Here is a 17,526-nt window from a genome sequence, read left to right on the forward strand (position 1 = left end):
TGCTCTGGTTTTGCCTAAGTGGCTTAGTCATGCTGGCCACATGACCCGGAAAAACTGTCTGCAGACAAACGCCGGCTTCCTTGGCTAGTAAAGCAAGATGAGTGCTGCAACCCCAGAGTGGTTTGTGACTGGACTTAACTGTTAGGGGTCCTTTACCTTTTTTAAAAAAAGGTAAAAAATGGGTAAAGGACCCCTGGATGGTTAAGTCCAGTCAAAGGTGACTCTGGGGTTCTGGTGCTCATCTTGCTTTCAGGCCGAGGGAGCCGGCGTTTGTTCGTAGACAGCTTTCTGGGTCATGTGGCCAGCATGACTAAACTGCTTCTGGTGCAACCAGACACCATGACGGAAACCAGAGCGCACGGAAACATGGTTTACCTTCCCGCCACAGGCTACTGCCCAGCAAGAACTGGAGTATTTGGGGGGAAGTTTTGTTGGGAGTTTTTGCTGTTGTTACTGATATTAACTGGTACTACTGATAGTAACTTTTTGTATCTTTATTTTTATGCGGAAATTGTTTCATTTGGTTATGTAGTTTTTAATGTGTTTTATTTATTTTTGGCTACTTTGCTATGTATGTAATCATGTAAATCTTTTCATATTGTAAGCCGCCTTGAGCATTGCTTTAAGTGTGGAAAGGTGGCATACAAATAAAAAATGATGGTGATGATGGTACCTATTTATCTACTTGCACTGGTGTGCTTTTGAACTGCTAGGTTGGCAGGAGCTGGGACAAAGCAATGGGAGCTTACCCTGTTGCTGGGATTGAAACGCTGACCTTCTGATCAGCAAGCCCAAGAGGCTCAGTGGTTTAGACCAGTGTTTCCCAACCTTGTGCCTCCAGCTGTTTTTGGACTACAATTCCCATCATCCCTTGCCACTGGTCTTGCTAGTCAGGGATGATGGGAGTTGTAGTTCAAAAACAGCTGGAGGCACAAGGTTGGGAAACACTCGTTTAGACCATAGTGCCACCTGCATCCCTAAACCCCACTTAGGAGCGGTGGAATATAAGAAGCTGCAGTAGTGGCTGGCAGGGCAGGCTGACAGCACTTCCTTGACCTCCTTGCAGTGGAGTCACAGATGCTTAGGTGGAGAATTAAGGACAAAGTGGTGGGGAGGTCAGCACAGGGCAAAGGAACTCTGCTGGTGCACTCGCATGGTGCTGATGCCATGGACTGGCTGGATGCAGAAGAACGGTGGGAGGTACCAGCTGGGGAGTCCCCAAGGGAAGAAGGCTCAGAGCCCAGGGATTGGTGGTGGGATGATGATGAGTGGTCAGAGGGAGAAAGAAGCCTGGGAGGAAGCTGAAGCAGTGACAGGGTTTAGTGAACAGGGAGAATCTGTGGCAGAGAGAAGTTCAGAAGCAGAAGCAGGAGAGAAGGGAGGCCAAGAGGTGGAGATGAGTCAAGCTCAATCCAAGGTGTCTTCTCCTTCTGACGTGACAAGCTCTCCTCTCTGGTCTCCCAGAACCAAGAGAGGCATGAAGAAGGAAGAGCAAAGGCTGGTGTAGTCTCAGATTGCTTGGAAAGGACCTGGGGGAGAAGGAGATTTAGGCAGTTGTGAGAAGGTGGGGACCTTCAGTCTCCACCACATAGGGGCAAGGCCTACCGAGGAAGAGTTGCTGTGCTCATTAGGCCTGGCATTCCTGAGCTGACTATGTTTCTCTCTCTCTCTTTTTTTTAAAAAAATATTTATTAAGAGTTTAAAGATTACAAAAAGAAAAAAAAAAGAATTAAACAAATCAATATAATAAAATACAAAAACAGAAACAAAAACACTACATAAAACATTGAATTAACAAAACAAAACAAAAACAATTAAAAACACTTCCAATATTTTCAATCTTAACTTTCATTCACTTGTTTCATTGACTTCCTCACGCCTTCCTTTTTGTATTCCACTTCAATTAACTGTTTCAGCAATTCCTTTCCATCTTCCTCTGTTTTCTGTCCTGTAATTAATCTTAACATATTCTAACCTTGTTTTTCCCCTTTAATACATTAACAATCTATCTGTACCTAGTTCCTTATAACATTTCTGCCAAAGCCATATAACTTCATTCCACCATTTTTCTATAGCTCATTAATTTTACAATATTTCTGTAAATATATGTTTCTCTAATAAAGAGCTAACTTCCCTCAGTGTGATTTATTTCTGACCTGTTCCTGTTGCTTACCTCCTACCAACTCGTCTTTCTTGGTAAGCAGCCCAAGAACATAAAAAGAGTCCCACTGGATCAGACCAGTCACTTATCTAGTTCAGCATCCTGTTCTCACAGCGGCCGACCAGATGTCTATGGGGAAACCTCAGAGAAGGACTTGACCACAAGAGCGCTCTCCTCACCTGTGTTTCCCGGCGACTGGCCTTCAGAGGCACCCTGCCTCCAACAGTGCAAGGTAGAACATTGCCACCTTGTAGCCGGTTTCACCTGCCTCATCTTTGCACGTGAACAACATGCAGAAGGAGAGTGGAAGTGTTATGTACTGAGTTGAATAGGATCCAAAATGCAGCAGTCTGATTGGTCCTAGAACAATAGGATCCAGAATGCAGCAGCCTGATTGGTCCACAGGAGCCACCCAATCCAGCTCCAGGTGGAAGTGAATCCACGACCTGATTGGTCTACAGGAGAATTCTAGAATTAGCCAATCACGTGGGGCCCATTGTGTAAATAATGTATATAAAGCAGACATTCTGGGGGAACTTCCATTCCTCCTTAACACTATGAGCTGAATAAAGAGCATGAAATCCACTCTCGACTCTGAGTATATTTCAGGAAGGTTTGAGTGCGTCTCTGTGCATGCCTGTGTCTAAAAATAAGCAAACAAAGCAGCCCCGATCTTAAAAAAAATTAAACCATATTTTTATTTATATATTTATTTTTTTTCATATAGAAAAAGAAATTAAAAAATGAAGAGGACGACGAAGAAAAAATGCAGGCTTATGGCAGTTCAGTCTTGTCGGCTCCCTCCGCTTGGGCCACGGATTCCGATGCTCCGGAAGTGAGCAAAGTCCTCCGGTTGTAGTGTCCTTTGATGATCCCGGAATTGTTGTTCTCGTTCAAGATCTGCTTCTGCTTCTGCCTGTTGAGGGACTGCACCAGCCCCAACACAACAGCCGCCAAGGAATACTGCCCCGTCAGTTTTCTCGGTTGCAAGATCAAAGGGTTTGGCTGTACTCTTCCCAGAAGAAAATAGGTCTTGATCTTCCCTTCTTGTTCGCTGATGCCCTTGACGTAGATCTCCCCCCGGTAGTCGAAGGCAAACCCCCGGTCTTTGAGGATGAGATACGTTTCCTCGGGCACCTGCATTCGGCCGCTAATGCCGGTGCTGTCCATTCGGCTTGCTAAGTTGACTGTTTTGCCCCAGATATCGTACTGGGGTTTCTTAGCACCAATGACGCCCGCGACGACAGAGCCATGGCTGATCCCTAGGAAGGGGAAAAGAGAAAAGATCAGGCTAGAAGAATAGTCATGTTAGTCTGCTGCAGCACAAACAAAAAAGAAGGACTGTTTTTGGGTCTAACATGGCTGGGGTACCAGATATACTGGGGTCAGTATATCAGAAGGAGCGTCTCGACCCCCATCGTTCTGCCCAGACACTGAGGTCCAGCTCCGAGGGCCTTCTGGTGGTTCCCTCACTCTGAGAAGCCAAGTTACAGGGAACCAGGCAGAGGGCCTTCTTGGTAGTGGCGCCCGCCCTGTGGAATGCCCTCCCATCAGATGTCAAAGAGAACAACTACTACCAGACTTTTAGAAGACATCTGAAAGCAGCCTTGTTTAGGGAAGCTTTTAATGTTTGATGCATTACTGTATTTTAATATTTTGTTGGAAGTCGCCCAGAGTGGCTGGGGAAGCCCAGCCAAATGGGCGCGGAATGAATGAATGAATGAATGAATGAATAAATTTTTCACCCCAGTGATCACATTCCCCTTCAAAGGTCAGCCTTGCTTACTTGCTTACTTAACCCATCTATGCCTGCTCAACTACTTCTGTCTGCAGAACTGCCTCATAATACAGTCATATCTTGGATCCCAAACACCTTACGAGTCAGAAGTTTTGGCTCCCGAACGCCACAAAGTGACTGTTCCAATTTGCAAACATTCTTTGGAACCCGAACATCTGACGGGGCTTCTGCGGCTTCCGATTGGCTGCAGAAGCTTCCTGCAGCCAATCAGAAGCCGTGCTTTGATTTCCAAACCATGCACTCTGGCACTCGTCTGGTTGCGGCAGTAGCGATTTAGCCATGCTGGCCACACAATCTAGAAAGCTTAAGAAGCTTAATTCATTCTGGAGGTCCGTTGTTAACCTGAAACTGTTCTTAACCTGCTAATCATGCCGCCGCTTGATTTCTGTTCTCATCCCGAGGTAAAGTTCTTAACCTCAGGTACTATTTCTGGGTTAGTGGAGTCTGTAACCTGAAGCATCTGTAACCCGAGGTAGCACTGTATATGGACAAATGGCATCTCCCTTGGCCTGAAAATCAAGATGAGCACCACACCCCATAGTCGCCCTTGACTGGAGTCCAGGGGTCATTTACCTTTACCTCTACCTGGCTTTAGTCACTAGGCCCGTTGACAGACTAACTCTGTGCTACAGAGACGTCAGCAAACATGACATGGCAACATCAACACACTATGTGGGAATCCCTTGCAGATGACCACACTGTCTAGAAACAGACAAGTTGTGCATCCACAGCCATGACCAGAGGAGGAATGACTACTGGGAGGGATGCAGAGCGAAGTAATGCCATAGTGCATTTACACCAGCAGAACCAGATGCCTTCGTCTGTCCCCAGGTGCTGCAGCCTTCCAACAGTTTGACTTCACACCCAAAGGTGCACTCCTGCAATGTACCTGAGACAAATGGATGGCAGCTCCCAGCTCCCAGGATTATATTGCACATGGCTTCAGTGTAGAGATGCTTGCAAAGGCTTTCTCATTTCCTCCAGGGAAGAATCAGCCTCAAGCCTTCAAAGAGAAGCCTGTGCAGTGGTACCCTTTCTACTGATGTGAAGCCTACTCACCTGAGAGCTTTAAATGCATCTGAAACTCTACATTCGGGTGACTAATGTTAAAGGGCTCAACCCATACGTACCAATGCGGAGTTCAAAGTTGTTGAACGAATGCTTGTTGATCTCTTGGATGCTTTCGTTCAGGGCTATGGAGAAATCCGCTAGCGCACATAAGTGCCCCCATTTATCTTCGCATTGCTGGGGAGGGAATGAAAAGCAGAAAATCCATTGCACAAGTCAGGCATATAACACCGGTCCTGAAATGACCTGCATTGGCTCCCAGTATATTTCCAAGCACAATTTAAAGTGTTGGTGCTGAGCTTTAAAGCCCTAAACGGCCTCAGTCCAGTATACCTGAAGGAGCGTCTCCACCCCCATCGTTCAGCCTGGACACTGAGGTCCAGCTCTGAGGGCCTTCTGGAGGTTCCCTCCCTGTAAGAAGTGAGGTTACAGGGAACCAGGCAGAGGGCCTTCTCAGTAGTGGCACCTGCCCTGTAGACCGTCCTCCCATCAGATGTCAAGGAGATAAACAACTATCTGACTTTCAGAAGACATCTGAAGGCAGCCCTGTTTAGGGAAGTTTTAAATGTTTGAAGTTTTATCATGTTTTTAATATTCTGTTGGGAGCTTCCCAGAGCGGTTGGGAGGCCTGGCCAGATGGGCGGGGTATACATAATAAATTATTATTATTATTATTATTATTATTATTATTATTAGGCATAGGTCACCTGCCCTCCACTCACATTTCATACAATCAGGATCTTGCTCCCTGTCCCACTAGAGATTAATTTTATTTTTTATTTGTTTTATTTAACAGAATTTGTTTGCCACTTAATTGCAAATAAACACCCAGACAAAAGGTTTCTATATCACCAGGCCTCTGGCTGATTAACATTCTAAAGCCTTTTACATGTAATTTGTGGGAGGGGTTTTTAAAATTTATTTTTAATGCAGGGTGTGTGTGTGTGTGTGTGTGTGTGTGTATATATATATTTGTACACATACACACACCAATATTGTTCAACCAGCATGTAGGCCATGACAGGTGAGAACAAATGTCTGTTTTGTTCCAGGAAATGCCAAACTGCATATATTTAAAAGCGACTCCAATGTCCTGTACTTTAGACTATGACAAGTGCATTAGAAAATACAAGCTCTCTTTGTTAGGCAACAGAAAACTCCTTACCTGTTTTTCAGGTGATAACCCGGACACAGCCATGTAGGTGCTGCCAATGGTTTTGATTTTTTCAATATCTTGAAACCTTTCTTCACCTAGCAACTAACAAAGAAGAGAGTTCATTGAATCACGTTTTATTGGATGCACAGCTCCCAAACGGTTTTTTATTTTTATTTTTCATCACTTGCGATTTGGAAGGTGTCAGTTCAGTGGCACTTTGCAGAAGGGCTAATGACCTGTGGTTTGTTTTTTTAAAAAAAAGCATAACTGATAGGAAACATTTAAGAATGTTTCAATCCATGGATGGAATAATATGCTGCAACTCACCAGGTTTGCACCAGTATGTGATTATCTGAATATGCATTTATGCAGTTGCGGATGGGACAGAATGAAGATGTTGGCATTTTGTGTTAATATTTGTGCATTTCCACACACCTGCACTACCGGAGAAGCTGAAGTGGCCTTCCTTCCCTGGCAGACTGAGGAGGTTGCAGCGCTCTGCCATTTACACAGAACATTCGTATCCTGACCCCATAACCAGAGTTCTCTGGGCACCGAGCCATGAAATTGGCAGCATGCAACCCAAGCATAATAACACAAATACAGCATAAAACAAAATGACCCAAAAAACCCTGTTTAGGCCATAACATCACGCTGGAAGATTGGGAAAGGTTATGGAAAATTGATTTAAAATTCACAGATTGTTCTTTGTTGAAAGAAAACTATATGAAAATGATGTATAGATGGTATATGACACCAGTGCAGTTAGGAAGAACGTATAAAACAGGTTCAAATCTGTGTTGGAAATGTAAGGAAAAAGAAGGGACTTTTTATCATACGTGGTGGGATTGTAGTAAAATTAAAAAAAATTGGGAAATGATATATCATGAGTTGAAGGAAATGTTCCAATGCTTTCTTGTTAGGGATTGTAGGAAAAGACCTGCCAAGGAAATTAAAAAACATTTTCATGTACGCGACAACGGCGGCAAGAGTTTTAATAGTACAAGGATGGAAGAATGAGGAAATCCTGACTAAAGAACTGTGGCAAGAGAAACTGATGGATTACACAGAATTGGCAAAACTGACGCATAAACTGCGACTTTAAAGAAGAATGGGAACATTTTACGAAGTAATTAAAGAAACAACTAAATTTCCACGGAGCAAATTCCTCCCGATCGGAGGAACTCCGCCATTGCCTGGAGGCGCCAACCCAGAAGTCCTCATTACTTAAAGAAACAACTAAATGAACTGGACTCCTTGGCAGGTATTGAATAAACATTCACAAACTCTTTATTGGTAATATACCGATCAACAAATTGAGGATCTTTACAACTTTATAACATGCAGAGAATAATATGTGCTGAGAAACCAGACAGAGGAGCTGGGGGAAGTCTGGGGTGGAAGGGGGGGTTCTTCTTTTTAGGGGAGGGGGAGGGGGAAATGGGGGGGGGATGAGGATGATGTATTTTTGATGAATTGTTATGTCAAAATTCCTAATAAAAAATACTTATAAAAAACCCCTGTTTTTGCACAAACCAGCTTACCCTAGCGACTGTTTCCTGACATGAGCCACACCAGGTTGCAGTCACTGCCCCTGCCAGCCCCCAAATATTCCTTTCCCCACTGTAATGGAAAACCTCTCCCAGCGATCAGTTGTGCTAGCAGAAGGGTTTCTATACATTTTATTGGGTTTTTTTGACATACAATTTCCAACAGTTATATAACATAACTTTTCATCTTATACAATGTTTTAGACTTCCATCAACGCCTCTGATGATTTTTGTTCTTTATCACTTATTCAGCATTTCTTAATTTCACCATTACTCTTAATTGCCATTACCGGTGACTAATAATTCTCCTCATAGTCTTCCCTGCAATATTTCAAATAATCCTCCTTACAAAACTTCTTGCAGTCCTACTAGCGTAATCTGTTCAGTACAATTACTTTCCAAATAGTTCGTATATTTACTCAATCTTCTAAGAATCTCTCATCCTGCAGGTTTTGAATCCTTCCAGTTAATTTATCAAGTTCTGCATAGTCCATCAATTTCATCCTCCATTCTTCTTGCTTCCATTTTTGTGCCAATAATATTCTTGCTGCTGTCATTGCATATAAAAACAACTTACAATCCTGTCTATTAATCCCATCACCTACACTGCCAAGTAAAAATGCTTCTGGTTTCTTAACAAATGTATATTTCAACATCTTTTTCATCTCATTATATATCATTTCCCAAGTCCTGTTTCATATTTTTAACTATCATTTTAGTTTTCTTTTTGTTCAATTTAAAACCTGCTACATGTCCGAATTGTTCTATCTCTTCTAATACTTCCTTGGCACTAATTAATGGTTCTTCTATTGTTAATACCAAGTCATCAGCAAAGGCTTTGACTTTATGTTCCTATGATAGCAGAGGGGTTTCTGGCTTGAGTTCGGTAGGGATTCAAGCTTCTCAGATGCCACCTCCCATGTTTGGGAAAAACGCATCGCAACACTCTGATTTCACATGAAGTGAAAGATTGCATTTTTATGACCGTCTCGATCACTTCGTCATCTCTGCACCCAACAGCAACTGATGACTAGAGGGCACACTGTTTGCCACACACTCTGTAAATCCAAACTGTGCTTTGAAATCTTCTGTTGGCATGAGACTGCAGTCCTGTCTACGCTCAAGGTCACTGCAGCCGTGCCCAGAATGCAGGACCTGGGCTTCTTAAAGCGTGCTTTGCAGAACGGCACAAATCTACAGACTGCTTGGAAACTTGACATGCCCTGCAAATGAGGCTTAATGCCCCCCCAAAGTCTTTAATAATAATAATAATAATAATAAATGTTGCAATGACCGTAATCTGCATTTTGCACCAGGATAATAGATGCCGTGTAAAGCAGTTTGATTTCACACTCCCTGCACACAAATCTTTGCAGGATCGAAAGGAGTGAGAAATGATCCCTGTAATGAGGGGAAAACTTAAAGCATTTCATGACAATATCAATATTGGTATTACCTGCACTGCGGGAGAGAGGAGGAAATGGAGCAATTAAGATTAGATGGGATACGCTCAACAGATAAATGAGAGCAAAACTGTGACTGTGTGCGAGTTTGAGAGAGAGGGTGCGAAGAATGGGAGGGAGAGGAATCACACTGTTTGATTCTTAAGAAAGCCACTTCTGCCCTAAGGAGGAGGTGGGGTTGTGGGCTTCATGGCCCCTCCACGCACATGGTGGGTGGAGGCCAGCCCCCATGCGATTGGGGAGATTCCCGGCCGTGTCACCCCTGGCCAGCCAATCGGCTGGCTCAGGGGCATGGCCTGCCCTATAAAGGCAGGATGCGGCCGGGGAACTCCCTCTTTGCCGCCGACCAGCTGTTCCTGCTTTTCCCACCCTACCGCCCTATAAGGTTTTTCGTTCCTTGACCTTGCTATGGACCTTAGTTGGTTGCTGTTGAGGCGCCTGGTAGGAATTTTTCCACTTGGTAAATTGGCACCAGCCACCTGGTTTTCGCCTACCTCATAGCAAATCGTCACAACTTGCTGGGTATTGGCGGTTAGGCATTGGTATTGTTCTGTAGATGGAAGAGGGGTGGTAGCGCCATCACCTGCCCCACATATTGAAGGCTAGTCTGGTAAAGGATTCTTGGGGGCGTCGCCCTGTCTGTAGCCTAAGGAGGTGAGGGCCTAAGGCACGCCCCCTAACGGTGACCCCGGGGGAGTTCCTAGTTGATGTGCATCAGCAGGACTCCCCCTATTGGTGGTTAACCCTTCCCAGACTTCAAGCGGATGGGCTGAAGTTGGATATACAGTGGTACCTCGGGTTAAGAACTTAATTCGTTCTGGAGGTCTGTTCTTAACCTGAAACTGTTCTTAACCTGAAGCACCACTTTAGCTAATGGGGCCTCCCGCTGCCACCGTGCCGCCGGAGCATGATTTCTGTTCTTTGTTTCTGTCCTGAAGCAAAGTTCTTAACCCAAGGTACTATTTCTGGGTTAGCGGAGTCTATAACCTGAAGCGTATGTAACCCGAGGTACCACTGTAGTCGGTTAGGACCGGTGCCTAAGCCAATACCGCTCATCACCTGTAACCAATGAAATTGTGGCCTTTTTAACCCCATTAACCTTAATAATTGTTTCTTGTGTCATTATTTTCACCGGGGGGGGGGGGGGGGACTGGCCACGCAAACATAAGCCCAGCTGGATCAGGCCAAACTCCCATTTAGTTGAGCATCCTTATCTCACAGTGGCCAGCTAGATATCTATGGGAAGTTCACAAGCAGGACCTGGGTGCAACAACCATCTACCATTTTTTTTGGAAGCAGCAAATGGTTCTGGATATATTGTTGTTTTGTTGTTTAGTCGTGTCCGACTCTTCATGACCCCATGGAACAGAGCACGCCAGGCACTCCTTTCTTCCACTGCCTCCCGCAGTTTGGTCAAACTCATGCTGGTAGCTTCGAGAACAATGTCCAACCATCTCGTCCTCTGTCGTCCCCTTCTCCTTGTGCCCTCCATCTTTCCCAACACCAGGGTCTTTTCCAGGGAGTCTTCTCTTCTCATGAGGTGGCCAAAGCATTGGAGCCTCAGCTTCACAATCTTTCCTTCCAGTGAGCACTCAGGGCTGATTTCCATAAGAATGGATAGGTTTGATCTTCTTGCAGTCCATGGGACTCTCAAGAGTCTCCTCCAGCACCATAATTCAAAAGCATCAATTCTTCGGCGATCAGCCTTCTTTATGGTCCAGCTCTCACTTCCGTACATCACTACTGGGAAAACCATAGCTTTAACTATATGGACCTTTGTTGGCAAGGTGATGTCTCTGCTTTTTAAGATGCTTTTTAAGGTTCTGTATATAAGTTGCTGTAAACCGCAGGAGGGGAGGACGGGCTTGTGCTTGGGTCCTATTTGCTGGTTCCCTGTAGGCATACTGTCGTAATGTCCTTATTGGCTCATAAGGCCAGACACTTCATTGGCTGTGCGAGGTCACAGCTGCGGCACTTAATTGAACTGTCTCAGCTCCTTTCCTTCATTTAAGTCTGCTGAAAGAGGCTTCTGGTGGAAGTCAATCAACTGTGTCTCCAAATCAAAAACAGATTAACAACTGGCAAAGGACTGCATCACCTCCTCTTGCTTCCCAAACTGATCGTTATATATACCTAACGATGTCAGGAGTTGCCCCTAATTGGATCCTTTATAAATTAAGCGGTCAGTGCAAGAATAGAAGGTTAAGTTTCTCAATGAGGCTGATGCTTTCTGACTTTCTCGGCACTATGGGAAAATCCTAGCCAGTGTTGCGCTTCTTATGTGCTGTTGCAGGAATTTATGTATAGGTTGGGGGGGTGGGGGGTTGCCCCTCCAGCAGATATCATGCACATGCAGCCCACTACCAAAACCAGCACAATCGCTTTTGTGATTTGTCCCCACGAAACACTTCATCACAGTTTCTTCCTATCTATTCAAAGGGCCTTTGCTGCACGATACCAAATGTAACAATTCACCTGATCAATGCATCTATGTACTGGCTCACTGGGAAAACTTCAGAAATTCATAGACATGTGAGCTCAGCTACTCAGCAGCCCCTTTGCCTGAGTGATAATCCCTGGCATCCTGATACCTGAGTGCCAGACAGGTAGCCATTCCAGAAATAACAAACCCAGATGAAGACAAAAGGGTATGATTAACTTGGATGGGAAACAGGGAAATGTAAATATCTTTTTTTTTACACTTGATGGGTGTTTGGTGGAGGACAAGGAGAACCATGGGGCAGGGTCCAGGATGCTCAGATTACTGCCACTAGACCTCCCCATTCATGATGTAATCATGATGTGTTAGTGATGTAGTTTGGGGGGGGGGTGTAACATGGGGATTCACAGCTAATAAAAGTTTGGGGGCTCTTTTGTTCGGGGCTTCCATCTTGTTCCACCTTGTGGCAGGTGGGAGTTCTGTCGCGACAGTCTTCAATAAAGACTAAGCCTACTGGCTGCTGTTTTGCTCTGGTATTCCTGGCTGGTGTCCTTGTTATTTTGTCCAAGGGAGCCCTCAGATTTCTCCGTTAAGAGTGCTCAAATGGAATAAGGGCCAGATCAGGACCAGGTAACTTGAGAAGTCACCCTACCCCTTAAATATCCAGTAGGCAGCTGCATTCTGCAAGAGATTTTCTCCTTGAAGTCCCCCCCCCCCCAAATATCACAGTAACTCAGAGTAGGTCCTTCAATGTGACTGACCCTGTTCTGTGGAACAGCCTCTCCATTGAGAAATGAGGGGAGGCCATCGCCTGTACCCCCTCTTGAAACAATTGAAGTGGTTTTTGCCTTAGGTTTAAAAACAATGCAAAATGAACGAAATCTCCAGTTGTTTTTTGCACTGTTTTTTAAAAAAAACATTTTAGCTGTTATTGTTATATGTTTGCATTTCACCTTAAAGCACATGTAAAAGGCATTTCATGATTATTTAATATAATTACTAATATTGTTGGATATGTTTCATTTCTAAAGCATGCTGTTTTGTTCCAGCTGCAGCGCGAAAAACAAAGCCATTAATAAATACACCGATAGCTGGGTAAAAACTTGGGCATAAAATTGAGTTTTTATATCGATAGACACAGTGGGAGAGGATTGCCGGCAGTGTTTGAAAAGCTGAACACCTCTTTGAAATGTCTCTGAGGTGCATTACAACACAAGCTATTGAACGTTCCCGTCTTAAAGGCTACCTCTGCCATGCCCTCGGCTTGTCGAGCTATACAGATTTGTACAATTGCTCAAAATGTCACCTTGAAGTGAGGGGGAGAGAGAGTCAGAGTTTCAGGGAACATTATTTCCTTCAGCTTGAAATGGCAAGCTGGCAAGCATGGCCAGGTAGAGGCTCCAGAGTGTGAAGAGCCAAGCTGGAACAACCATCCCATCTCTACTGTCTGAAATGGCTTGCTGGCTTTCCCGAGGAATTGCACTTTCAAGTAGCTGGCGTGCTTGTCTCTTGATACATCCTTTGATCTGCATTTCCTGATGTTTGTGCACATGTAACCAAGACACAGACAGCATCTTAAAAAGCAGAGACATCACCTTGCCAACAAAGGTCCGTATAGTTAAAGCTATGGTTTCCCCAGTAGTGATGTATGGAAGTGAGAGCTGGACCATAAAGAAGGCTGATCGCCGAAGAATTGATGCTTTTGAATTATGGTGCTGGAGGAGACTCTTGAGAGTCCCATGGACTGCAAGAAGATCAAACCTCTCCATTCTGAAGGAAATCAGCCCTGAGTGCTCACTGGAAGGACAGATCCTGAAGCTGAGGCTCCAATACTTTGGCCACCTCATGAGAAGAGAAGACTCCCTGGAAAAAACCCAGATGTTGGGAAAGATGGAGGGCACAAGGAGAAGGGAACAACAGAGGACGAGGTGGTTGGACAGTGTTCTCGAAGCTACCAGCATGAGTTTGACCAAACTGCGGGAGGCAGTGGAAGAAAGGAGTGCCTGGCGTGCTCTGGTCCATGGGGTCAGGAAGAGTTGGACACGACTAAACGACTAAACAACAACAACAACCAAGGCACACAGCAGCTCAGAATCCATGAGGGGGAGCCCAATGAGAGAGAAACTCAAAGAATGCAACAAAAGTCGGTGAAATGCAACAGTGGAGACCTAGCAGAGGTGTTATCTCAGGACTCCGAGGCACAAACTGTATTTTGAGAAGCACTGCCATATGCCAGCGCTGGACACCTGTGTCATTTCAAGCACAGGGAAGACGTATTGCAGAAATGAGGAGCCTGGGGCCTGGGAAGCAAATGTGGCCCCTTAGCTCTCTCTATCTGGCCCCTGGGAGGGCCCCAGGCCACATAACCTCTCCCTGGGCCACATTGCTCCCTGCCCTGCTTCTGCCCTGGCTAGAATTCACCCTTCAGCTCTTCTGATGCTCAGAGCTGTCTTTCCCATATGGCTTAGTGGTTCGTTGCGCCAGGGCGCCGGCCTCTCAGGGGCGCCCCAGTGAGTGGGGGAGCTGCGCTTCTTTGCTGGCGGCCTCCCCTTTCCCTGCACACCTGCCAGCTGCTCCCCGTCAAACATATGGCTGGCGGGCATGCAGCTTCCCTCCCAAGCCTTTCCCGCAGCAGCATGGGGGAGAGTTGCGTACCCCTCCCATGGCTGGCAGTGTGCAGCTTTGCCCCCCCCCCATTATCCATGGTAATTTGGGGGTGCAGAGTGGATATTTGCACCCTGGCGCTGCATCTGCTAAAGATGGCCCTGTTGATGCTTCTTACTAGCCTGGATGGAGGGCAGAGAGGGGCATGTATGGAAACTAGCCAATTGCACAAGGTGAAATTTACATTTGTTGCTCTGCCCACTTCTATCCCTGTCCACTACTGATCCGTGGCCCCTGCAGAGTTGCCGGGAAGGGAATGCGGCCCTTGGTTTGACAAAGAGTCATTTCCCTTGCCTCATTGTTACCAGAATAAGCAGTTGTGTTTGGTGCTATATACGGGGGGGGGGGGGGAGTATTTGATCCCCTGCTAAATTTGCCCGTTTGCCCTCTGACGAAGAAATGACCAGTATATAATTTTCATGGTAGGTTTATTGTAGCTGTGAGAGACAGAATAACAACAGGAAAAACCCCAGAATCCCAGAAGACAAAAGTCAGGGTTTTCCTGTTGTTATTCTGTCTCTCACAGCTACAATAAACCTACCATTAAAATTATGGACTGGTCATTTCTTCATCAGAGGGCAAACTTAGCAGGGGACCAAATACTCCCCCCCCCGACTATATATATATATATATATACAGTAGCACCTCGGCTTACGTTGCCCTTGGGTAACATAAACTTCAGGTTGCGAAAGTGGCAAACCCGGAAGAGTTTTGGCGAGCGCGCATGCACAGAAGTGCTCTACCGCACCACGCGCATGCGCAGAAGTGGTCCCCCTGGTTGCGGAAACCTCGGGATTTGACTGGAGCTCTGGAATGGATTCTGTCCGCAACTGGAGGTACCACTGTATATATTTGCATCACTGGAGTCTGGCAGCCAAAGGTTAGGCTATGTGTCAGGGATTCTTTAGTTGTGATTTCTGCACTGCAGGGGGTTGGTCTAGAGGACCTTTGGGGATCCCATCTCTACAATTTGATTTCAAATTAATATACAGACTTCCTCCACTTTGGGTCTCCTGCTTGCATATTTTTTCTTCCGGCTCTCCCTCTCACATATCCTTCTCTTACGGCTTCTTTTCCAACCTTCGCTTCCCAAATATCCCAGCTTCCCCTGCTGTTCTGCTTTCTTGGGCTGCTGCCTTCTTCCCAAAGCCCTCGACTTTTTCTTTCCTCTGCCCTTCTGTCTGTTCCATGGGACGCACGCGACTGAGCCAATGGGAACGAGAGTCCTTTCGGGGGAGAGCAGCTGAGCCAATCGGAGTGCGGAAATCTTTCACCTGCCTTCTGTGCCACCAGGGCAGCTCGGCCAATCATTGCCCAAGAACTCATTATCAACCCCCGCCTCCCAAAACCCCCTCAGCACATTACCATATAGATTGAAATAAAAGCAGCAGAAATCACTGCATGGAGGTTAAACTAATGTAATGACTGAGCTGGTGCAAATGCCAGGCCTCCCGACCCTGACCGCCTGTTTTCTTAAATTTCATTCCACTGCACACACACACACACACACACACACACGCACACGCCCAAAAACGCCACCAAGGGCTGCAAAATTACCTCATCGAAGTCTGCAATGATTTCGTTCAGCAGACGCAGACATTCCACTCCCTGGTTGTTCATTTCAGTCTGGGAATAGAAGTCGGCAAAGCCCGGGATGGAAGCAAACATGACGCCAACAGCGTCGTAGGACTGGGAATACAGTTCCTAGGGATAGCCGAAGAGCAAAAGGACAGAGAGAAGAAAAATGCAGCAAAGTGAGATATTGTAGGTAGCAGACTGAAGGGGGCGGGCAGCGAGTTTCATTGCCCGCAGTTAACACGCCATAGAGTTTTGCGCATCTTGTGAGCAAGAGGAAGGACAGGTGTTTGGTACTTGCTCATCAATTAACCGTAGAGGTATATCAATAATAATAATAATAATAATAATAATAATAATTTATATCCCGCCCATCTGGCTGGGTTTCCCCAGCCACTCTGAGTTGCTCCCAGCAGAATATTAAAAACACAGTAAACTTCCCTAAATAGGGAAAAAACTTCCCTAAATAGGGCTGCCTTCAGATGTCTTCTAAAAGTCAGATAGTTGTTTATTTCCTTGACATCTGGATGCTGTTTAGTTGGAATTCCTGCAGTGCAGGGGGTTGGGCTCAATATCCCTTAGAGTCCCTTCCAACTCTACGGTTTTATGATTCTATGATATACAACGGTAGATGAAGGACTCAGCCACATTAGTCAAAATACAGCGTTATAAATGCATCGTAACACTGTGATACCAGATGGCGCTGAAATCACAACTCAACGATATTTTCAATTGCGAGCTTTACAACTTTTTTTTTTTTTTGCAGAACGTATTCAGAACGTTTCTTATAGCTGTTTAGATCTAGCCCTAGGATGCAGGGCTGGCCTCTGGCAACTGGCTTTGGCTGCCATGAAAGGGCTGCAAGGTTTAATGTATGTAAAAGGTAAAGGGACCCCTGACCATTAGGTCCAGTCGTGACCGACTCTGGGGTTGCGGCGCTCATCTCACTTTATTGGCCGAGGGAGCCGGCATACAGCTTCTGGGTCGTGTGGCCAGCATGACTAAGCCACTTCTGGTGAACCACAGCAGCGCACGGAAACGCCGTTTACCTTCCTGCCGGAGTGGTACCTATTTATCTACTTGCACTTTGACATGCTTTTGAACTGCTAGGTTGGCATGAGCAGGGACCGAGCAACGGGAGCTCACCCTGTTGCGGGGATTCGAACCGCTGACCTTCTGATCGGCAAGTCCTAGGCTCTGTGGTTTAACCCACAGTGCCACCTGTGTCCCGTAATGTATGTAAGATGTGCTTAATTTATTTAGAAGTCACAAATACAGCAAGGCCACTTGATACAAGCAAGAGCCTGCATGTGTGAGCCACGTGCCTCGCAGTGGCAGCGAAGCTATTTGATGTGCAAAATTCTTTGTGCCCATCACCTCCTTACGTGGCTGCAGGGGTCTCAACCATGCCGTCAGCACAGCGATGCTTATGGAACAATTCATACTACGGCCACAGATGGGCGGGGTATAAATATAATTATTATTATTATTACTATTATTATTATTATTATTATTATTATTATTATTATTGGATTATGCATGAAAAAATATTCACTCTTCCATTCCCCTTTCCTGCAGAGCAGTGAAGCTCACATTTTAGGTAGATGAGCATTTTCTGCATTAAAGCACCAACAAGCCAGTGAGCTGATTC

General features: G+C 45.6%; 1 protein-coding gene across 2 annotated transcripts in view; it reads right to left on the bottom strand.

The window, feature by feature from the left end:
- Positions 1–2,835: 2,835 nt before the first annotated feature.
- Positions 2,836–17,526, bottom strand: part of ADCY8 (adenylate cyclase 8) — a 134,518-nt gene continuing 119,827 nt past the window's right edge. For both annotated transcript variants that reach the window (XM_079984166.1, XM_079984165.1), the window contains 4 exons: positions 15,858–16,004; positions 6,193–6,285; positions 5,090–5,204; positions 2,836–3,423 (listed from right to left, as the gene is read on the bottom strand). In XM_079984166.1, the coding sequence (XP_079840292.1) occupies positions 2,936–3,423; positions 5,090–5,204; positions 6,193–6,285; positions 15,858–16,004 (843 nt within the window). In that variant the 3' untranslated portion in view covers positions 2,836–2,935. The remainder of the gene's footprint in view (positions 3,424–5,089; positions 5,205–6,192; positions 6,286–15,857; positions 16,005–17,526) is intronic.

The sequence above is a fragment of the Podarcis cretensis genome (genome assembly GCF_951804945.1).
Source record: "Podarcis cretensis genome assembly, chromosome: 7".
NCBI classification, from domain to species: domain Eukaryota; kingdom Metazoa; phylum Chordata; class Lepidosauria; order Squamata; family Lacertidae; genus Podarcis; species Podarcis cretensis.